At 39.1% G+C, this 24455-nt stretch overlaps 1 protein-coding gene and 1 non-coding gene across 10 annotated transcripts; both read left to right on the top strand.

The window, feature by feature from the left end:
- The first annotated feature begins 593 nt into the window (after positions 1–593).
- LATS1 (large tumor suppressor kinase 1) lies at positions 594–22326 on the top strand. Of its 9 annotated transcripts, none has more exons than XM_085576540.1 (8): positions 594–822; positions 4683–5188; positions 7239–7374; positions 9220–10745; positions 15454–16036; positions 16735–16917; positions 17165–17271; positions 18220–22326. In XM_085576540.1, exons 2-8 carry the CDS (start codon positions 4838–4840, stop codon positions 18736–18738), a joined length of 3405 nt encoding a protein of 1134 aa, XP_085432666.1. In that variant the 5' UTR covers positions 594–822; positions 4683–4837; the 3' UTR covers positions 18739–22326. The 9 variants fall into 9 exon arrangements, with proteins under 9 accessions (XP_085432666.1, XP_085432665.1, XP_021396305.1 ...); XM_085576539.1 differs by having other exon boundaries at positions 9217–10745; XM_021540630.3 differs by having other exon boundaries at positions 7239–7389.
- Positions 22327–24201: 1875 nt separating this feature from the next.
- TRNAG-GCC (transfer RNA glycine (anticodon GCC)) lies at positions 24202–24272 on the top strand. Its single transcript has one exon. It is a non-coding gene; the product is annotated as a tRNA-Gly (tRNA).
- The last annotated feature ends 183 nt before the right edge of the window (positions 24273–24455 follow it).

The following is a 24455-nucleotide window of genomic DNA, read 5'->3' as shown; positions in this document are numbered from 1 at the left end:
CCTGGGTATTGAGCCTGAAGGATGGAGAAACCTCTGTGTTTGGGCAGGAACAGGTTAGTTATGAGGTGTTACACGGCATTTCCACCATAACCACTCTAGAGTGGTACTTTAAATCACGTCGGCGCGAGGGGCCTGGGTCTGCTGGGGCTGGAACACCTTACCTGATGCACATCTGTGTGTGCCTGGCTGCAGGAGCTGGATGGGGCACTGGGGACAGGGCAGTCCTCCCTTTGTGTGGGGCAAGGTGTACTGAGTTGCCAGTGAGCTCCTTAGAGCAGCTTAAAGTTTTGCTTCCCGATTTATTTGAAATGTAAAAGATGGAAATTAAATGGATCACGCCAAGCGCTAACCGGTGGGTTTTCCTTCCTGTTGGTCTGTAACGAGTCCATCATTCGGGCATCAGTTGAAACACGAGGCTCGGCGGAACTTTCTCCTCCCCATTAAAAGAGAATGGGAAAACCAGAAGATGGGGATTTGTCCGCGGTGCCCGGCGCTGCCCCGGGAGAGCCGCGCTGCGCGGGCGCGCAGGGGTTACAGCGGGCCGCAGCTCCATCCGGGAGCGGCGGGAGCCGCGCGAGGCAGGCCGGGAGCTGCCCACATCCGGGCGGCTCCGCGCCGGGGACACCGACAAAATGGCGGCGCCGAACTGAGCGGCCCGGGGCGGCGGCGGGCGCTGGCGGAGGGACCGAGCGGGCGCTGCCGGCATCGCCGAGGGGCGGAGGAAGGGCGGAAGGAAGGGAAGGGCCGCGGCCGGTCGGCGCCGCGCGGGCGGGGCCGAGCTCCGGGCGCCCGGGGCGCTGCCCCGCCGCCTTGTCGCCTCAGGTAGAGTCCGCCGTGCGCGGGGCCGGGGCGGTAGCGGGCCCGCTCCGCTCGGCCCGACGTCCTGGGGCCTCTGCGGGACGCAGCCGTGGCAGCAGCGACGTCAGGGCACGGCCTGGGGCCGGCGAGGCGGCAGAAGCGCTGGTGTCCCAGCGGGGCACATTCGGGGTGCTCCTCCCGGCCGGGAAAGCCTCCTGCCTGCCTGGTCCTTGGGAGCCGGGTGCTGCTGTCCTGCAGCGATCCGTGCCGGCCTGAGCCAGCGCAGCGGGGCTCTGGCTGCCCTGCAGGTGTTAGCCCTGAAGATCGCTCCCAGGTGCGCCTCAAATGACTCCTGCTGCTCCCGGGAGTACATGTGTACGTAGAGAAGCTGCATCCTGCTAAAGGAGATAGCAGAGCGTAAGAATGGAAACAAACCGAGCGAGTGCACCAATGTTCCTAGTGTTCATCTGGTCTCTGGTTCTTCCCAGCTCTGGCTTCTCTGACCATATGCAGTTGTGCTTATGTGCTAATTTGGGGGTCCAGTTTTCTCCTTATCCTATGAAAACTTTTTGCATTGGAAGTGCATCCTTTTGGGGAATTGCTGTTGCAGCTCAATGGCTTGTTACCTGAAACAAGAGCTTCCTTTAGTCGGTCTGAACCAAGTCCTTACAAACTTAATTTTATGATTTGTGAGGTTTCTGTTACTTTCTTTATCCCTAGCAATGAAACATTGTGATTATGTATAAGCTCTTACAATAGGTACATGAGGGAGGGTACCTACATACATTAATATGTGATGTTCAGTACTCAGTTGGCAATATGAGCATTGAAAGTATTTTTATAAGGAAATTTTATAACTTATTTTTATAAGTTAGATTACAAAGCTGTGTATTTTTACCCTCAGAAAATCATGGGAATCATTGACAGTTGCATGTTGCCATTCAGAGCATCACAGGCTGGTTTGGGTTGGAAGGGACCTTAGAGATAATCTCTTGTCAGCTCCCTGCCCCTAGACCAGGTTGTTCCAAGCCTCATCGGGCCTGGCCCTGAACACTTCTGAGCTTTCATTCAAGCATTTATATAAATATAAGTCCAATCTTTTATGATTATAATGTAGAAAAAAACATGATGGGCGTTCTTTTCCCTTACAGTTTGACCTGTAGAAGAAAATACTGTATTCCCATATTTTGAAAAGAAGTGAAAGATTATTTTTTTCAATTCCTCAATTCCTTTAGGGAAGAAAATTTAATCAGCAAAAACAGCTGCATTGACAAACAGATTATTTAAGGGCACAAAACTACAAGAGGGAATAGACATCAGTTCTCTTGGGTACAGTTGGTGTTTGGTACTTAGAAGTACAAAGTTTGGATACTCACTTGAGATACTTACTCAACACTCTCTTCCTTTAAAATGTGTGCCAGTGTCTATATGCAGAGGTGACTTTTGAGTTTTGAGATTTATATATAAAGCAAGGTAAACTCTAGTAATTCCTGTTCTCTGGAGGACTAATTTAATTTGTTTTCTAAGAATTAAGACTTAGTTTCACATGTACATGCTGGTACCCATCAGTGCTGTCAAAAGGAACAACCCACCAAAAAATGTTATTTATTTGGCTAAGTTCCTTAGCTTGGTTCATGCTGTCTGACCTTACAGTTATGCTGTCTGTGGTAAGTGGTGGGAGATAAGTGGACTGGCTGGTTTACACTCCTAAACTGCTGCTAAAAATTTAAGTTGGAGTGCAACTTTATTTTCCAAGACTGCTCCTGATCTATGATTTTAGTTTCCTGTTAATTTAACCTTGATTTCTCCTAGAGGGTGTTAGATTTATCTATGCCAGCTACCCGAGGTATAACTATGAAGTGAATATGGAAATACCAGATGAAATTTCTAAAATATGTCAGTGCAAAACCCCATTTTCTCCTGAATTCCAGGCCTTTGGAATTTGTTAAAAACTTGTGTATGGGTATTTTGTCAAGTTCTTACTTAATTTTCTTTGGAAAAAGTATTTTCAATGTGGTCTTAAATACGGCATGTTTGGAAAATTATTTTGAAAGTGGCCAAAATTAAATTACATTTTAATAGCTCTCATGCTGTACTTTCTGCTGATTTCTTAATACTTTGGGCAATATTTCACTGTTGATTATTAAAATTCACTCATGTCTGATGATCTCTTCCTTATTCAGTGAGCACTGAAGAATTAGATGCTATCAGACTGTATTAAAGAAACATATAGCTCCCCAACTACACTCATTTAAGGTTTCAAAGCTATCACAGTGCAAAGAAGGCTTGTGGTTGCAGTTATACCCCTTAAGGTTTAGAAAGTTTCATAAGAGAAATTCTGTTATTTCTAAAATGGTTCTCCAAGGAGAATGGGATTAAATGGATATACCTTCAGTGTTACTTTTTGCAGTCCTTTTTTATGTATTACTTCCTAGTTTTCAGGTTTTATTTATATATGGGTAGCATGAGTATTTAATTCATATTATCTGCATGTGTTTCAGAGGGTTCTTTTTCCTATTAACTTGTCATATTCTTCCTCAATTGCTTGATCACTGGTTGGTTTGTGACAGTGCAAGTATTATAGAAATGAAACCTGAATGAAGAAAGAGTGACTTTATTGTAGACTGTAAAATTTTGGTACTTGTTTAATTTATGTCTAATATCAGAAATGCTTAGCAACAAGTAGTGAAGGAACACTGTGTTGGGCTTCAACATTTTTGTTGCCTGTGAAGAAAAGACAGCACTGAAGCTTTTAGTTTATCTTGCACTATCTTAGTAACTGATCTTCCTCTGTGAAACAGTACGGACTGAAAAAGTTTAATTCCATGGTACTCTAAAGAGGCAAATGCTCTGCAATTTCTTCAGTGTTTCACTGTGGTTGCTTTATCCTTTGCCATGCAGTTGCAGTAATAATTAATGCCCAGCCTGAACACAGAGATTTGAGTTCTCTGCACACACAGGGCTCTTTCCCTGATGAGTCAGCGCCTTCAAAATGCAAACGTTTTTTATTTGGCTTTTGGCAGAAAATTCTGTTTCCCTTACCAAATGTCATAGCTATGCTCTCAGTGAATTTGATGCTTGAGTTGTTAAACAATTTTTCAGTAAAAAAAAAAAAAACTGATAAAAATTTTCTTTGTTTCTCTTTCTGCTCTCATTTTCCCTTATGTAAAATAAATTTTAAAATTACTTAACTATTGATGAAGACTGGTTCAAGGAGACTTGAGCTAAGAGACTGTGAAAGCTTCAGAATCTGAACTGTTAAACATATGTAAGTGGCAGATGATACAAGAAGTCATAAAGTTCCATGTGATGAGCCAGACAAGTGTTTAGTTTTAATAAATGTGACTGCTAGAGAATGGATAAAATCACTGTAATTACATGCTCTTACTGGTGAATTTCTCACTCCCATCTTTTGCTGGAATTAGATGTCAGAATCATTGAACAGCAAGGTGATTTGACCCATATCTTGGCTGACTGGGTAGTAGAGTTTGATCTTCCTATTACAAAGGTGCTGATGGGGAGGACATAGGTGACAGACACAGGAGAGAGGGGAGGCAAAGAAGCAGTGCTGAGTTAGCACACACCAGTGGTTCATATCTGCTCCTGAAAGCTTTGTCCACCACACAGAGCTTTTTACTGTGTCTGCATCCTTTGCAATTCAGGACTGTTTAGACTTGAGGCGCCTAAAACATTAGTTGTTAACAGACAGTTAAAAACCCAATATGGTTTGTAAATTAGGCTGAGTAAAGACTGCCTGAAGAATTTGCTTAGTGTGCTTTTAATATCTGAAGGCAGTGCTGCATGTGAATGTTTCACTGCCACCAGTGCTGCATTGTGTTTTTTTTTTTTACTGATCTGTTAAATGTGATTTGTTTTGTTAACAGAATAGCAGTTTTGGGTTGTGACAAGCTCCAGCATTACAGGAACCAAGATTTCACAGTGAAGAGCCACTGCTTTCGCAAGTTCTGACATCAGCCAGTCTTCCTTGAATTCTGGTGTGTGCGAGTCCTTGGTGGAGGTTGCATATATACATGTTTTCATGAAGAGAAGTGAGAAGCCAGAAGGTTATAGACAAATGAGGCCTAAAACTTTTCCTGCCAGTAATTATACTGGCAGCAGCCAGCAGATGCTACAGGAAATACGAGAGAGCCTCAGGAATCTGCCTAAACCCTCAGATGCTGCTAAAGCTGATCACAGCATGGGCAAAATGTTACCTGAAGATCCTAGACAAGGCCGAAATCCCCCCAAATTTGTAACATATCATAAGGTTTTGCAGGAGATAAGAAACTCACTTCTGCCTTTTGCAAATGAAGCAACCTCAGCTGTCAAAGGAACATCAGAAGTTAATCGACAAATGCTGCAAGACTTGCAAGCTGCTGGCTTTGATGAGGTGAAGTGTTTTATTTTGAAGATTTGGTGTTCTGCTAGCTATAAACTATTAATGCATGTTGGAGGGGTGCTGGTCAGGGAATGTTTGAACAGCACGATAAGCAAAAAGCTTCAAAATCTGGTAGATTTCTCATTAAGACATGAAACTGGTAATAGTGGGAGATGTAGAAGAGGACTAGAAGGATTTAGAGAGACTTGGCTTTGTTTATTTAAGCATCTTATCCAGATTATTCTTGTGTGGTAGGTTGTTCTAATTATTTATATAATTTTAGGCAGAGAGGACTGGACTCTAGAACATGGATTTTGCCTCTGATGCTCAAAGTAATTTTGGATTGTGCTCAATTAAAATAGGTTGATAAAATGTAGCCATTCTAAATTGAAAGGCAATACCAAATATTTTGGAAATTAATCTGAAATGTGGTTTCCAGAAAGGAAATACACTTCAATACACTTACAGCTTCTGTGTTTTTACTGGTACCTGCACATCACATAAATCATGCTTGTTTTCATGCCTCCTTTGTAAACCTGGGTACAAAAGCATGTTTAAAAAGAGCTGGCAAGCCACTCATCTTTCCAAAGGAAAAAGGCACAGTACCACAGCAGGGATTACCTTTACAGATGTGCCCTGCTTGCAGTAGTGACCAGCTCATGAGTTCTGCTGTCTGTGATGCTTTGGTGTTTACAGAGATCTACTTCCACCAAGAGTGAGCTTCTCCAAAACTACCAACTGGCTTTTCTTCAGCAGCATCCCAGTCAAGCCAAGTGCCGATAGTGGCTTTTAATGTTCTTTTCACTTGATCAAATACAGAAACCAGACTGTGTGTCAGGAAAAATGGAAGGATTTGATAAATTATTTTTGTAATAATTTGCTCCAGCTCTGTGATTCATTGCGGAGGTTGAGGAAGTGTTTTTGTTGTTGTTGTGTGGGATTTTGGGGCAAGTTTTTTCAAAGTAGATTGGTTCTCAGCTCTGTTTTTACAGATTTGAACCTGCAGCCGGTTTAGCAAACTGAAGGTTGTGGTATGTGGCTGGACAATAAATTAGAAAGGTGTCTTAGGGTGGTGTTTTTGTTGGATCCTTTGTATCTTGAAGCCTTTTGCTTCTACCCTTTGTTCTTGGATACAACTGCAAATTCCCATGACACTTGTGGTTGTTTGGGGCTTTTTTCAGGCACAGTGCCAGCATAAGCCCTTTCTGCCGTGTGTTAACCTACAGTTTGTTGTCACAATAGTCCATATGGCACTGATCCGCATACGTCACTAGGAGCAGATACAGCTGAAGTAGGAAAGCAGTTTTCTTGGTCAAGAAGAAAACTGGTTTTGGTTTTTGGTTTGGTTTTTTTTTTTTTTTTTCCAAATGAAATATCACAAGCATACTTGTTATTTCTCCCCACCTCTCAGGTAGTAGGTAGCATTAAGGGGTAAAGTGGAACAGATAAGTAATCAATAAGTATCAGATGTGTGTGTATATAGATAATTATATATATATGTATGTATATGTATAATAATCAGGGTAGAATGCTGTTGATTGTATTCGGGTTTTTTTAATCCTAAATACCTTACAGAAAATCTCATTTGCTTACTATGGTTCAAGTTCAATCCTCATGTGTTCTGTGTATAGTGATATTCTTTAAGACATTAACGAATTCATATTGCATAGGTGACCAAATTTTTGAGCTGAAAATGTTGTATCTGCTTTTTCTAATGTCAGCTGGTCCATAAGGATTGTAACAAATTTATTGTATAGGGTTTTTTTATAACATCCGTTTTTAAGGGTTGTATGACCAAACTGTTCTATGAATAGCAAGGTGACATGATTTACATCAAACTACAACGCTTCAACAAGTTAACTTTTCTTCTGAACATTGAGACTGAAGTACTATTTTGGATTATCTCTTCTGAAGAAGACATTTTAAAATTAACTCTCAAACAATTGAGAGAAATTAATACTTTGTAGAATTACTTTGGAAAAATTAGTGGAGGTTATTTGGCTAAATAACCATGATTTTTGGAATCTTGTAAGTAATTTTTTGTATATAATTTTCTCTCTAGGATATGGTTATACAAGCTCTTAGACAAACTAACAACCGTAGTATAGAGGCTGCCATTGAATTTATAAGTAAAATGAGCTACCAGGATCCTCGTCGGGAACAGATGGTTGCAGCAGCAGCAAGACCTGTAAATGCAGGTATGAAACCGCCAGGTAAGTGTATCCATGGTGACTCAGTAACTCACTGCGTGTATTCTTATAGGTAAAACATAGAACATAGTAAATTTTGCCTTCACATGCTCGTAGTAGCACAGAAATGCTGAGATGCAGGTATTTTGCTTTTAATAACAGCATTTTACATATCTGATGTAATCCTTCTGAAAGATAGGTCCATTTAACATGAGTTTCTTAAGCATTGTTTTATAACTGCATGGTTTTATTACTGTGGATAAACATTTCATACAAGGAATGGCATTCAGATCTCATTTTGGTAATTTCTGTTACCTTGCTGATGTGGTGCCTGTGTTTTGTTCTGCCAGGCACCACTAAGAAATAAGTGCTGAGCATTGAAGAATTCTTTTAATTTTTTGTCTCTCTTCACACACACTCCCACACAACAGCATTCTGTATGTGCATTTTTGTGTATGTATTTGTCTGTGTGTGTATTTATATATCGGATGACTATGATATTTGTATTTTAGGATGTGATGTTCCAGGATCCCTCTCTGCTTAATTTCCTGCTTGGTTCTAGCTTTTGGTTGTATAGTTTTTAAGGCACGCTTCATGTTCTTAGATATGTTAGAGGACAGACTGTGTCTTTACTAGCAGAGTCAGAATTTTGCCACTTGTTATTATTGCTTTCTAAACAGATTGTAGCACATTTTTAATACAACTTGATGCCTTTTTAGTAGCATACACCTAAAAAAAGAGTAACTTTAAAATGCAGCAGAAATACTGAACTTTTATTTTACGGAAGTTGGGTGCTGAGCTGCTGGAACTGAAGTTAGATTTTAAATCAACAATATAGGTAGGAGCAAAAATTAGTCAGGAGTTACAAAGAAAAAAGTGTTGTTTTCCTTTAGTCTATTAAGCAGGATTAGTTGGTGCTTGTATGAAGTTCATAGGTAAATTCCACCATGTAGACATAGTTTTCATTGTTACCTGCAAAAATATAGTAATTAACACATTCTTTGAGGACAGGGTGACTTTCAGCAATTAAAGTACTTAGTGTGTTTACAGATATTTTAGTGTTACCATTATAAAAACCACAGTAAGACTGCCTGCACTATCAGTTCTTTGTATATTTTGTTTATATGATGCAAAATAGCATCTGCAAAGTAAATATAGAGCGAGGTTTTGCTCTGTAAGTTTTGTGTTCATGCAGTTTTAATTCTTGCCTCTCTATCTACAGCACTGGTTCCCAAAAAGATACAACTTTTAAAATTAAAGTACTTAGTCAAATTCTGCATTAGGAGAATTTAGCAAGTCTGGGTGATCTGTATGCATATAAGGGTGCAAACCTTGATTTTACAGCATTTAGTTAAATTTTAGTTTGAGAACACTTAAGTGTTTTGCAAGTGTTAACTGGAAGGGATAGCAACATAAAATATTCTTCCACACTATTACTTGTTTTGCATTTGTGCTGAACATTCTGAGAATTTCTTGTGCAGGTAATTAAAAATACATTGACTGACAATGACTAATAATTTTGCACATTACCATTTTTTTCAATTAAATTTTACGTTTTCACTGAAGCAAAATGAATTTTCAGGAAAGTTATTTCTAAAAAGTCACTTTCTGGTATTATAGTTTTATAGTTTCAATGTGTTTTTTTTTTTTCCTCTTATATGTACACTGAGCATATTAGCATGCTGTGCTATGTATTACTAGAAAAAGTTTTCATGTGAAGTACAGTGGATCATATTGTGTCAGGGAACTCAATTCCTGTTTCTGTAGTAATTAACGCAGAACAACATACTCAAAGCAGTAAACAGGAATAATTTCCAATAATAAAAATGCTGTGTTTTCTTCTCGTGGAAGCAGGGGCTGTCCAGCAGTCAGTTAACCGCAAGCAGAGCTGGAAGGGTTCTAAGGAGTCCTTGGTTCCTCAGCGGCACGGCCCTTCCCTGGCAGAGGGTGTCATTTATCGCTCAGAAAGCCCCAGCTCGCAGCCTGATGTAGGAAGGCCATTATCTGGATCTGGCATTGCGGCATTTGCTCAGGCTCATCCTGCCAATGGACAAAGAGTGAATCCCCCACCTCTACCACAGATAAGGAGTGTCACTCCTCCTCCTCCTCCTCCTCGGGGGCAGACACCCCCTCCAAGGGGAACTACTCCTCCACCTCCTTCCTGGGAGCCGAATTCTCAAACAAAGCGGTACTCTGGAAACATGGAATATGTGATCTCCCGTATTTCTCCAGTGCCACCAGGAACATGGCAGGATGGTTATCCACCTCCACCTATGAATCCTCCTCCTATGAATTCATCCACACAGGGTCAGAGAGGCATGAATGCTGTCCCCATTGGCAGGCAACCAATAATCATGCAGAGTTCTGCCAACAGTAAATTTAGTTTTCCCTCTGGAAGAGCTGGAATGCAAAATGGCAATTGTCAGTCAGAATTCATAGTTCATCAGAATGTGGTGTCTGGAAATTCGGTGAGTCGCCAGCCACCTCCATACCCAATGAATCCAACTAACAGGCAGAGTCCCACAGCACTACAGATGCAGGCAGGAGGATCTGCTCCTCCTTCAGCATACACCAATGGGAATATTCCTCAGGCAATAATGGTGCCAAACAGAAATAGTCACAACCTGGAACTTTACAACACAAATGTGGCTGGAATACCTGCATCCTGGTCACAGCCTTCCCCTGTGCAGCCGCAGTCGTCACCAGGCAATGGGCACGACTTGCCTGCGTGGCAGCCCAGTATTCCCGTGCGGTCAAACTCCTTCAACAACCATCACGGCAGCAGGCAGAGTCACTCTGGCAGCTCCCAGCCTTCTGCCACCACGGTGACAGCCATAACGCCAGCTCCCATTCAGCAGCCAGTGAAAAGCATGCGAGTGTTGAAACCAGAGCTGCAGACTGCCTTGGCACCCACTCACCCTTCCTGGATGCCACAGCCCGTGCAGACTGTTCAGACCATTCCCTTCTCCGACAGCCCCTCTACCAATATGGCAGTTATGTCTCCTGTTGCGGAGGCTCCAAATTACCAGGGTCCCCCACCACCTTACCCTAAACACTTGTTACATCAGAATCCTTCTGTCAATCTGTATGAGGCAGGACCCAAGCTCAGCAAGGAGGAGCCACCTCCTTTGTCCAGGGAGGATGAGAATGAAAAGAGTTATGAATGTGTTGATTCAACAGATAAAGAAAAGAAACAAATTACAACCTCACCTGTTCCTGTTAGAAAAAACAAGAAAGATGAAGAAAGAAGAGAGTCTCGCATTCAAAGTTATTCCCCTCAAGCCTTTAAATTCTTCATGGAGCAGCATGTGGAGAATATACTCAAATCACACCAGCAACGTTTGCACCGGAAAAAACAACTAGAGAATGAAATGATGCGGGTAAACTCTTGCTTCTTTCTAAATCTATTGCTAAAGTTTTCTTGCATTACTTTTATGAGATAGTAGTCTTCATTGTAGAATTAAATAGTACCAATAAGTAGAGCATTTAGAACCTGTGGCATTGAAGTCTATTTTTAATCTTCGTATTTGAGATGTGGCAAGTTTCTTCTGTGTCTTGTTTATATATTTAATTTTCTTCCTAGAAATTTATTTTTAAGTAAGTTTTTTGGCTGTCTAAAGGTAATTCTTATGGCCTACAAAAAGTAAGGCAGCAGAAGTGAAATAATTGTTACATAAACTGAAATGTAGCTACATAGCTCATAGCTTTTTGTTATGGGTTCTATTTAATCCTGATTTTTGAATTACAGGCAATATTTTAATGATTTAAAAAACTATTTCTATTTTTTAAAAATAAGTACTGAAGGTACAAACAAAGTGGGGACAAGTGGCAGTCTGGCTAGTGCTCTTACTTGGACACCCAAACAGTAATATGATTTACATTCTGCAGTTTGTTACCAGTAGGGATAGTTTTATTAAGTTAAAATAAAAAGCATTTAAATGTTTAGTTGGGTTTTTTTTAGAATGAAGGAGATGGTATCTTTTGTCTAATTATTTTGTAATCTGCACTGAAATCTGTTTAAACAAGAGCAATCGAAGGGCATAATTATAAAACAAATACATGTGAAATCAACTGTTTTGTGTCTGCATGAAGTCAGTGGTCTATTTCTATTATTTCAATGCTCTCTTAAACCAAATCAAAAGGGTAAAAGCTGGAGCTGACAAACCTATGTAATTTCAAAAGAGAAAACAGTGAGAAGTAGTGAAACTAATATTTGCAGAAAGGTGAAATTGAGATCTGTCACACAAATATATTTCTTAACAATTGTAGTTGAAAGTTTGGCATAAGTATGATGTTCTTTTTTTATTTATTTTATGAGAGTATCTATTTAGTTTATACTGCTTTCTTGACATGCTGTTTTTTAAATCTGTATTTTCTTACTCTTTGAAAAATTTTACTGTAAGCTGTAGTCTTTTATAAGTGTTTACTTAATCACGAATAAGTAAATGTTAGCAAGATTTCGTCCTGGAACTCTTACTAGATCTTTATTCTTAGTCTTCTCTCTTTCCTTTTTCACTTCACTAACAGCTGATTTAAACTGTTAAGGTGTGGGAAGCTTTCCTGAACTCTGTAGCCTCCATCCCTGTGTAGACAAGTAAGATTCTGAAGCAACAGTGTTTCTTAAGAATAGCATGATGCCTTTTTAGAGGGCTTTGCATGCAATCCTGCATCAAAATTAAGCATGAATTTATTTTGGCTATTTTTGAGTACTTAAATGTAAGATTATAATTAATGTTGATTTGCAAACTTCACTTTCCCTTCTTACTGTGTTGTCTTCTGTAGTATCTCAGAATAAGTATTACTTATATGAAAGCACTGATAGAACTTTGCTTGATATTTTTTCTTGGGCTTTTAAAGCACCATAGTAGGGGTATTACATAATATTTATAATATTAATTCAATTACTTATTAATGGATTATCAATATTAATTGTAGAATATTTATAATATTAATGCTATAGTTTTAATAGTTTATGCTGGGTTTAAAGCTGGGATGTTTTAATTACAGGCTGGAGGGTGGAAGATGGGTTATTGTACTGCAGCAGACCTCTCCTTTTTCATAAGCATACAGGAGAGGAATGCCACAACAGTAAACTATATTTTGGGCCTTCATGAGAAGGAGAAAGGAAAATTGTTTATTTTCAGAAAGTTTTAAGAAGATTAAGCAAGTATTGAAACCCTTCTTTTCTACCCTTTGAATTTTGAAAGAAAAAACTCAGAATGCAGTCCTGTGAAAACACCTGCTTTCATCAGATGCTGTATTTCTAACATATGTGACATATTTCTATGGTGTTAGGTCTCCTAGGAGCTGAGTGGTCTCAAAAATGTTTGATTTAGAAGTGTAAGTTCGGCCAAGAGTTGTAATAGGTGTCTTTCCTGCAAAGAGAAACTTAAGTCATCCTTTAAGGCACAGCAAGATGAGAAGGAAGCAAAATGAGAGCAAATTGTGTGATGCTAGAGAGCAAAACATTTGGTGTCTGATGTCATGAAATAATTGGAGATACATGTGCAGAAAAGTTCGTGCAGCTGACAGTCTGTTAATTTTTGGCAAATGCTGAAGCTGAGGAGAGTTCTAGGGAAAATACAGCAATTCAGAGAGAAAGTTTGTAATTAACATTTGGTTTAGTGGATGACAGGGAAAAATCAAGGGTTGAGGGAAGAGATGATAAATTGCAGTACTTGGGCTAGTTTTTTATTATAAAGCAGTCCAGATGCAAGAGCTAGAGAGTGGGTAGAAGAAAGCAAACCTTTCAAAAACCGGGGTTTTGGTGAATCTTTCTATGTCTCACAGTGATTAATGATTGTATTGAGTCTCACACCTAAGGAGTTTGTTGCCATGTAGGTTTTTTCCTTTTCAAGCTTTTTCAGTGATGGGTGGGGTTCAGTTTGTGTCAGTTTGTATTCAGTTGTGTCAAGTGGGTCTGTACTGAAGTAAACTTTAGGATTCAGATGGGCTTTAAGAAGGTGACCCACCATTATCTGAAGTTTACCAGGTTCAGGTCTTCAGCTGTCTTCTTGACATTTGCAAGTCTTAAAAGAACATCCTTCCTTCTGTGCTGAAGTGTGCCTTAAGTCTGTTAATTCGTGGAAAGCTTCAGATGTTTTTGTCTTGGAAGACACTACGCAGATGTTCCTGCAATAAGACAATTTTTTGATTAAAAGCATGTAGTTGAACCTATTTCCCGCACCAGTCTTGAAACTACAGCTAACCAGTCTTAACTAATGCCTATCTGATGTCTACAAAAAAATTTATCTCAAATTTGTGACAGTCTTCTCCATTTAAATCTTACCAAATTTGTATAACTTGTGAAATTCATTTGGGTAGACAATCATATTGTATGCATTTTCCTAATTGCATCTCCTTTGGATCCATTTTTGTTATGATGCCTGTAAGAAATTCTGTTTTCTAACAGTATTTTCTTTATTGGTGACATATAGTAACTTGTGAAAGCATTTTTAAGATACTGAGTGATATCAAATTGATTATTTTTTGCCTTTTTTGTCAGTCACCTCTATTATATTTTGTTTCAAGTTATGTTGGAAGTCAGACAAGGCTGAAGTCATATATTAACATACAGTCTATACAGGCCTAGACTAGTTAATTAGTCCTATTAATGGTTCTGAATACTGCTATGCAGACAGTATCTCACATATTTGAGGCTTTAAAGAGATGGAAGCAGCAAGACTTGGTATCAAGAATCGATGTTAAAGTAAAAAATGGAAAGCTTTTAGAATAGTGCTCAAGTACAGTTGTGATGTTTGCAGTGTTCAGTCTGGCCATGTTTGAGTTTATGATCAACATGTCCATTAAAAAAATAAGGAAGTATGCTATAAGTTGAACTTGGAAATCATTAGTGTGGGATGGTGATTTCAAGTCCAATAGGCAGATAAAATAATGGAGATGCTGTGAGAAAGGTAGCATATAGTAATTTGAAAATGCTGTCAGAAAACAAAAGAAGGAATGAACATCAAGCTGGGGATAGTGTCACAGAGAAAAAAATATTAAAAAATTGAAGACAGGTTCTATTAATATTAAAACAAAGCAGAAGGATTATTTTGATTCCAGGTCCTGAAATTTTCCAAGATAAATGGCACCAAAATTGAATGGAACTCTTAAGGGCATTGAAACCAGCAAAAATATACCAGGAGGGCATGCAGGTTTGGAGTACAATGAGAGTGATCAATGTGGTTCTTGTAGATAAAGGTTTTCATGCTGTAGGTGATGAGTTGTGTGTGGTCTGTGAGTGTTTCAGCTGTCAGAATGTTGGTGGCATTGGCTGGAACATAGGGTGTTCAGTCAAGAGAGGGATATGTACACAGATGGGAGCCAAGAAAAGATATTGTCAGGATGAGTGAGCCACTTCAAAAGGAAGTTCTCTGCTCAGCTGGTTCCTAGGAAGAGTGGAGAGCAGTGTTGAGTGTGAGCAAAGTCCTCTTAGAAGGGGGTGTGTTATGTGATGAGAGGAATATCGGTTGGTCTCAGCTTGTGGCAGAGGCACGGCCTTGGTGTGGGCGGGCAGTAGGAAGCCAGTAGTATCTATTTCAGGTAGCTACACGTGGAAGTGAGAGAGTGAGAGGGAATACATACTCCCTCCTGCAGCTGAAATTCTAGAGCATGGTCAGGAAGTTCAGTGACTTCTGCTCCAGTTAGTCTGCCTTTCCCATGGCAGCTCCTTAGCCCTCAGCTAAGACACAGACGTGTCTTGGCTTTCTTTAACCCTGTAAAGAGAATCAGGGAGGCAGCTGATGCACGCTGTTCCTCAGATAATATTATTTGCAGTGGTTTTTATCAGTAATTTGTAAATTACCTTTCTTAAGAATGTAGTAGTCCCTTCTCTAGAACCTCCTGGTGCATGGCACCTTGTGCATTTTGCTGTTGAAAATGATCACATTTCAGTTTTTTATCACTCCTATATGTTTTCATAGAATCCTAATGTGTAAATTAAAATAAAACCCTTTAAGTATTATTTCTTGTGCTGTGTATAAGTATTTGGCTTGCTTTGCCTAAGCCTTGTAATTAATTATGAGAAGATCACCAAGAATTAAGAGTACTGTTCACTCTTCAGATTTAACTCTGTTTGCTGCATAGGTTGGATTGTCACCAGAAGCCCGGGATCAAATGAGGAAAATGTTGTGCCAGAAAGAGTCAAATTACATTCGGCTAAGAAGAGCTAAAATGGACAAATCAATGTTTGTAAAAATTAAAACCCTGGGAGTTGGTGCATTTGGAGAAGTTTGCCTAGCAAGAAAGGTGGATACTAATGCTCTATATGCAACAAAGACTCTGAGGAAAAAAGATGTCTTGCTTAGAAATCAAGTTGCTCATGTTAAAGCTGAGCGGGATATCCTTGCAGAAGCTGATAATGAATGGGTAGTTCGCCTGTACTATTCATTCCAAGATAAGGACAATTTGTACTTTGTAATGGACTACATTCCAGGAGGTGATATGATGAGTCTCCTAATTAGAATGGGCGTCTTCCCAGAAAATCTGGCACGGTTCTACACAGCAGAGCTGACGTGCGCAGTTGAGAGTGTTCATAAAATGGGCTTCATCCACAGAGATATTAAACCTGACAATATCTTGATAGACCGTGATGGTCATATCAAACTGACTGACTTCGGGCTCTGTACTGGTTTTCGATGGACCCATGACTCGAAATACTACCAGAGTGGTAAGAGAAATCCAAGTATTCTTTACAAGGAATTAAATTATAAATGAGTAGAAAGATGACTGTGCTGTTTGTTTTATGAGAAGGTTTAAATAGGCTTTTCAAAATCCTACTTGATTACTGAAACAGCTGAAGAAAATGTTGGAGCAAAAGAAAAGTCACGCTTTTGAGAGTGGTAAAATACAAATTATGTGATAGCTTGTTTTTAGTTTCCAAAAATAAAAACATACCTTCAAAAACAAGGTTTACATTACTTATGATTAGTTTTTCTCAAAATGTCACATATCTTAGGCCAGACTGTTACACAGTCTGTGGTGAGAAGATAAAGGTTTAAAATCTATATTTTTTTTTTGTGATTTAAATGTTAGAGGTTTATGTTTGCGTTAAGTGTAAAAACAATATACACATTATACACCCTAGAAAATGTTAAGAAAAATCTGAAAAGTATCAAGATTGGTATTTTTTCATAGTTAAGTCAAAAATTAGTTGAAAAATTTGTGTCCTCAGAGGTTGGTGTTTTATATCATAAATAAAAATCAACATCTTGATGTTGATTTTTGTTTTAACTCTCAGGTTCAGTATTGAAACTGAAAAAGATTCTGTCTTGTAACACAGAATGTTAATGGTTAAAGAAAATGTCGTATTAGATAAGAACAAAAGTAACCATCGCCAATTTTGCCATTTTTGTCACTCCATGGCAGGTGATCATGCCCGTCAGGACAGTATGGATTTCAGCAGTGAGTGGGGTGACCCGGCAAACTGCAGATGTGGGGATCGGCTGAAGCCGCTGGAGCGCAGGGCTGCACGGCAGCACCAGCGCTGCCTGGCCCATTCCCTGGTGGGCACACCCAACTACATTGCACCAGAAGTGTTGTTACGAACAGGTAATGTATGTGGTTTTGTACTGCAGTCTCACTATAAAGTGACTGGTACTCAGGTGTGCTGCTTCACTTCTCCCACACTCCCACTTCTCCCCAGGATGTGATATTTTAAGAAAAAAATATTTTTTAATATGGAAGTCTTAAATAAGTATTGAATAGAATTGATTTCTCTTCAGAACTTTTTTAGTCTTAGAAATGTAAGATAAAACCTATACAAAGGCTTGACTACCTTATTTGAACTTTATTTCAGGTTACACACAGTTGTGTGACTGGTGGAGTGTTGGAGTAATTCTCTTTGAGATGCTAGTGGGGCAGCCTCCATTCCTGGCACAAACACCACTGGAAACACAAATGAAGGTAACTCTAAAAGTCTGGTATTAACAGGTTTGAAACTTACATAGTCTTGCTAATTTGTAGTGGAAACAAAGGTGATGTTTGACAGCACTGCCTATCCAAGCGTGTTTTAAACTATGGCAATTTTAAACTTTTATGTTACTGTGGAGGTGACTTCCACAGTCTTTATAAAGAGACTTCTAGAATCACATTTGTGACTTAACCTGGTCGTACAGTAAACATGCCAACAAAACATCACATCACATCTCAGCCTTTCACTGTTTGTATCTGTTCCAGGTTTTATTACCTTTCCCTTTCCCCTTCCCTTCCCTCTTCCAGTATCTGTTCTTTTCCCACCTCTTGGCTTCTGTGCCTGTTTGCCTGCAGAGGATTTCCTTTGGTGGGAAGGTGGAGGAGCAGTAGATGACTGCCTGCTCAGAGCTACTGATAGCTCAGAGCCTTTGGTCTTTTCCTTTCGGAGCCCCTGCTGTTTCAGAGGAAGCATCAAGGCAGTCTTCTGCAGGTGTCATTTTTTGCAGAATTGCATTCAGGTGGCTCAAATGTAGTGCAGTATTGATTATTTTTTTAACTTGAAATCTCTTAGGCTTTACAGTACATCATATAACTCAAAACTCATCTGCCTCACCTTTTCAGGATTGTAAGCCACGTGCCTAATCTCAGGTCCCAGGTACTGGATTTTATGGTATTTTTGTTGGTTTATAGCAGACGTCTTCCATGCCAGACTCTAGTTTAGATTTGGAATGTGAATAAACTTGCCTGCATTTTGCCAGATTTCCAGACAAAATATTCCTGTGTTTCTGAAAGAGCAACTTCATGCTTTCCCCTCTACTGTGAAAAACGTTAGACATACTGAATTATTTCTTCATAGTAATTTGTTTTCTTTTGTTGTTTTAATGTATTTTTTTCTTTTTGTGAAATTATAAATAAATAACACATCTTTTTGCTTTTAAGGTTATCAACTGGCAAACTGCACTTCATATTCCACCTCAGGCTAAATTGACTCCAGAGGCCTCTGATCTTATTATTAAACTCTGCCGAGGGCCAGAAGATCGTTTAGGCAAAAATGGTGCAGATGAAATAAAAGCTCATCCATTTTTCAAAACAATTGATTTTTCAAGCGATCTACGGAGACAGCCTGCTTTCTACATTCCCAAAATTGCTCATCCTACGGATACGTCAAACTTTGATCCAGTTGATCCAGATAAATTGTGGAGTGATGATGATAAGGAGGGGAACAGAAATGATACCCTTAATGGGTGGTACAAAAATGGAAAACATCCTGAACATGCTTTTTATGAGTTCACCTTTCGAAGGTTTTTTGATGACAATGGCTACCCATACAATAATCCAAAGCCCATTGAGTATGAGTATGGTAGTTCCCAAAATTCAGAACAGCAGTCAGATGATGATGATGATGATGATGAACAGGCAAGTAGAGTAGTTCAGAGTCGTGATTTGGTTTATGTTTAGTAGAGGAATAAAAGTCAAAAATGAAATAATCAGTTTTGCAGTTGCAGCTTTTGAAAAGTCTCTTCCTTTAAGAGTATTGAAAGAAGATTGCTAGGGTAAATATGTGCACACTTCTTTTTAAATGCTAAAAAAAAATGTTTCTTTATCTTCCCTCTCTGTACATTTTGTTTCCCTAGAATATAGGGAAATCCTTCTAAAAATTAATTTATTCCAGTGATGTTAATTGTTTAATTTAGAAGAGATTTGATGTGAGGTTAAAAAAAAGTCACTTGAATATTATTATTGGTCCTCTGTACTCTAAGTACTCAAAATAGGAAATAGTGATTTTTCCCCTAAAATGCCTGGTATCTATTTATACATATAGTGAATAATTTTAGAGAACAAATCTCTGCTTCAGAATTTTTAATCACAGTTTTTCCATGCATTGACCAAATATAAATCCTACTTTACACTAATAAAGTTCTCGGATACATTTCTGAAATGAAAGGCTGCTGTACCCTCACTTCTCACTGTATTTAGCCTCATTATCCACAGTGTTGGAAAAACAGCCACCTCTCTGGTGAAATGTTTCCAGCTGCTGTGGGAGTGGCCTAGTTCTCAGCTTTGAAACACAAAAGTGTCAGTCTTGACTATAGTATGATCATAAGATGATAAAACATTAGAACTAGTATTTTATTAAGTAGGGATTGGATTTGATATTAGTAACACTAGCATGTGACTGGTACTCCTCTCAAAGCAGGACTGCTCACTCAGAAACAACTTGATTGTCTCTTGTCATCAGTTCTATAGATGTAAGAGGAAAAGAAGCCTTAGAAACACTTTCTGAAATCTAGTTCAATTTTCTGACTACAGCCAAACTGTAAAGTGTGTACAGTGCTGCTTTAGTTGGGATTTTTAGTTTGAAAAATAAATTTCAGAGTAGTATTTTTATGATAAATTTGAGATAGTAATGGGAAAAGATTATAAATTACTACTTTTGAGACTTGTAGAGACCCATTTGCTTTGGCTGGAACAGTTTTCCTTCCAGTTACACAGGCACTGAGAAGGCCTTTGCACGGCTCTGTCTCAGCTGGCAGTACAGTTTCAATGCTCTGTCACGGCCTGGTTCAGAACAGAATTAGGAACTTAGAGCTGTGCCTGCTGCCTTCTGCATTACTGTTTCCTTAATTTCCAGCAGCAGATGCTCAGGTAGCTCCTAGGGTCTCATGGAGGGTACTGAGCCCATTGAGGTTTTGTGGAACAGGGATGGGAACATCACTTTAAGCAGTTTCACCGAGATAAGATCAGGAGTTAAGTGTTGAGAGGCAGAAAGAATTATGTTTTTGTCTCTATCCTCCTTTTCCTTAAAATAAACACAGTGGTAAAAAAATGCACTATTTTTAGTAAACTTAATGACTTTTGAAACATTTCTTCTTCCTTGGAATTGAATTCCAATGGATAATCTTATAACATGGCATGTAAGCATTACTGCTTTCCTAAATTATTATTTGTGCCATTGCACTGGCATTGCAAGTATCTAAACAACATGAAATTGGTGTTCATACCTGTTCTTGAAGCAAACATCAGTTACCAGTTTACTTTTCTCACCAAGCTGGTTTGTTTGCTTATGGCCATTTATTCTCTTTTTGTGCTTGAGTCCAGTGTCTCTTTTTGTGCTACTGCAACTGTCTCTAGTACTGTCCTACATACTGGCTCACTGAAGAAAGTGCTTGTCGGTTAGCATTTGGAATTTCCTTTCTTGTGAGTGTAGTCATTTGAGTGATCCAGTTTCTAGTGTGGTCCAAAAATGATTTATATTGACATAACTGAGGAAACTGCAGCAGCTTGGCAGTGAGGAAGTTTCTTAAACGTACTTTGTCACAGAAGAAAGTGTTTGTGGAAGTTTGCCCCTCTACTGTGAAGCATTTATAATGGTTAGAAGATGGTTATGAGAAGTTTTCTCAAAGAAGTTGTTAGTTGCTTACTATAACGAAAATGAGTTTGCAGCTTAATAAAACAGTCCTGTTCTGCCTTTCCCACAGCTGTTGAAATAGAGTAGCTTTTAAGATTAATTTCATTTAGCTTAATTATTATAAAATGGTTGCAGTGCATAACTACTCCATTTTATATATTATGTAAAAAAGATTGCTTTTCATGTAAATAAACTTTAAAGATTATCCTCCTTCTTAGTAAGTATCCCAGTAAAACTGGTCTACTTGTCTTGGAGCAAAGTATAATATATTGCTGGTTAAAGGTAATTTAATCAAGCCTCTGCTTCACCATTTTTGAAGTGTGCAGAGAAAATAATGTCAATTCATTAAATTGACTCTTAAAATTGCCTTTTCATCTGAGTTTATTTCTCCTCTGCCTGCACTATAGTATACGATGGTGTATTCCTGTTTAATACTATTACTGATCCTAGGCAATTTAAAAATAATTCTAAAAAAGAATAAATAAGTGTCCTGTAAAGGCACCATTGGTCTAAAAAGAAAAACCAATTGCTTTTATTAAAGGAAATTATTGTTTTAAGGACATGCGCAGGTACTGAAATACTAAATACTCTTTTGCCTTTTTTAAACAAATACAGGAAGTGCTCATAACTTTAGAATTTGGTAGATGCTTCTGGCATTTTCTAATATCATGTGTTAGAAGTTCCTTGTTTGCATTTTGCCACCTGTATGCTGCAGTGTTATGTGTTTCCTTGCAAGAAGTTACAGTCCGGGTTCTTCTCTGAGAAAGTTAGTTACACATGAATGTTGTCACAACTCTCCAGCATGCTCTGCCTTACCTATGTTTTGAAACTTGACATAGATTCAGAGTCTGTTGAGATTCTTCATATTTGCTGCTTAAAACATGGGTGTTTCACTGGTGACCTACAATGGGGATTGGTTTATACAGGCAGTGGAGAAGAGAGGCTCCTAGCCAGCAGTTGTGGAGTTCTGCAGTAAGTTTTAGTTCAGGTTACCTTTACTTTGTAAAGCATGAAAACAAGTTTCTCTTTTATGTGTCCTTGTATACATATTAATTGTATTTATAAAATGTTCTATAATCCTATAACTTGTACTGTAAATAGTATATGATATTCAGTGGCATTCTATCCTCGGGCAGGCCCTCTTGCTGTATCTTTTCTATTTTCAATTTGTAATAGAATCTATAGAATTTTTGTCTTAGAAAGTCTCTTTGAGACTGATGTATCTTCCGCTGGTGCAAAAACTGTGAGTGGGAATGATTTATTTAGACTCCTTTTAATATTATTCAGCTGATAGGCAGTGCAGTGGGTGGGTTCTTAGATTATGCTGCTGTCACTGAAGATACTATTAGGCTTTTGTTTCAGATGTTGTGGGTGTTTCAGATCAGAACTTAAAATCTGTTTGCTTTATTTCAGCCAAAGCAAAAAAGATAATGAATTGGGTCAGTGTCATACTAAAATGTTTTGAATGCCTTAAGATGGTCATGATAAAGGCACTATTCAAGTTTACTGATTTATATATATCTATATAGATATATATAGACATATTCTGTGTGTATATGTATATATAATGTCCTTTTTGTATTATAAGACTGTCAGTTCTTTGGAGTCTTCTATTAAATACATAGACCATCCCACAATTCTGCTTAAGCGGATCATTCATTTATTCTGTGTCTAGCTAGTAAACTTAACAATTTTGCATTATCTCATGGCCATAGTAAGTTATTCACCAATTTTTTTGCGTGTTCTTTACTTGTCTCGATCATGACTGGGCATCCTGTTTTGCCAGGTCTCTGCATTCCTGCAATCCAGCTACATGTGTGCCATGCAATCTCTGAATGTGCATTGGCACACTTGCGTCTTTGGGGCTTATGGGGTGGTGGCTTGGACTGTGATCTCCAAGACTCCTGGTGTTCATGTGAAAAGAATGTGCATCTTTGCTGACTTTTCCAGTAGGTACACTGGAGCATCCATCCCCTCCATCCAGGACTGCCAGGTTTCCAGTTTGTCAGTGCCCAGCAGTTGAGCAGTGGAGGCTTTCTTGCCCCTTTTGACTGAACACACAGCATTGTGTGTTTGACCTGGGGCATGGGATGCGAGTGGTTGCACTGACACCTTCTTAAAAGCTATTTAGAATAAGAGAAAGAATTCCAGCTCTCATGAGCAGCCTAACTGAATTATCAGCTACTGGTAGTCAGTGGCATTCTGAGTTATAGAAATTGTTCTCAGAATCGGTTTCTATAGTGTAACACTTCATGGGATAATAGACACCACACTGGACCTTTATAAGAAGTGAAAATCACATTCTTATTTTGGCTATTCAGACATAAAATGTAAACATTAGTTGCCTAATTACATTTATTTTTCTGTCCTCCTTCACATCCCTCTTCAAGTTCTGTTTATGCTGCAGCAGTTCTACTGTTTAACATTAAAATGGCACACATGTAACAGCAGGAATGCTGTTGTATTTGGCTGTCACCTCATGTTTGTAACCTGTTCTGTATACATGTTGATTTTCAAGAGATCAATTTGTTGGTATTCTTTCTGTGTCCTCTGCTGCCTCTTTCATCAAAATAAGTAAATCTTACGAATCACTGTTACTATTTTTTATTATTATGCATACATTATGGACCATGAAGCTGTTCCTTAAGAAGACAATGTATCACAATTTTCATCTGTGTTTGTGAAAATCCCCTTCTTGAAGTGCACATCTCAAAGTGCTAATGCAGAAACTAATGTGTTATTGGAGAGACTGAGTTATATCCTGATTCTGCTATACTTGTGGAGGAGTCTGTGGAAGTACAGTACATTTTTTATTCATTAGCCCACCTACAAAGGGGAGACAGAAAATTCCTCCAGCTCTCATCAACCAAGTGATGTGATACACTTTAAATTTTAGAAACTCCTCAGCAGCTGTGTCTTGATAGCTGAAGTAATGTAGGAATGGTTGTTTTAAACGTAGACATTTGTTAGAAATGGGAAAGACTAAAACTGCCAGTTTAAGAATGGGTAGAAATAGAATAACAAGACGAGTAAGAATGGATGTGATATAGTTAATTAAAGGATGACATACTGCTGTGGGGGTTTGGAATTGACCCTGAAGGACTATAATAAACCTCCTGCATTGTGCTCAACCTTTAGATCCTCTTTGTTGCTAAGCAGCTGAGTCTCTTTAGACAGGTGACGAGGTACTGCTCCATCAAGGATACTTAAGGGCAGTTTCCTGGGCTGACTCCACTCGCTCGGCAGCAGGTTTTCCTCAGCACTCTTAGACACGTTTTCTTCCCCAGAATAACACCATCTGTGAAAGTTTGAAGGGGTGCAGACAAGTCACAAGCAAAGAACGTGCTTGCTTGCTGTTCACTTGGCGAAACTCACATTTGGGAGTTACGGAAAGGAAATAGCTAAAGGGAAGCAAGCCATCGGCCACCAGGGCGGGATCTCGAGTGCGATGGGGAAGGAAATGTGTGTTCGTCACCTTCGAGTCACGAAGGCAGGGAGCGCTCCTCGCACAAGCATTGGTGGTTCAGTGGTAGAATTCTCGCCTGCCACGCGGGAGGCCCGGGTTCGATTCCCGGCCAATGCAACTGCCCTTTTCTCGTCTCTTTTTCTTTCTTGTTTTTTTTCCCCGTTACTCTTTAAAATTTAAAAACAAAACAACCCTTCGCTCTTAGTTATAACGCTCAAACGTAAACCAACTGCTCGTCGGTCCGGCTGGGTGGGCCTTCTCCCCGTCCTACCAGGCTGGAAGTGACGCAGCCGGATTTGC

The sequence above is a fragment of the Lonchura striata genome, chromosome 3 (genome assembly GCF_050655825.1).
Source record: "Lonchura striata isolate lonStrDom1 chromosome 3, ASM5065582v1, whole genome shotgun sequence".
NCBI lineage: Eukaryota > Metazoa > Chordata > Aves > Passeriformes > Estrildidae > Lonchura > Lonchura striata.
This window is presented reverse-complemented; position numbering and strand designations above follow the sequence as displayed.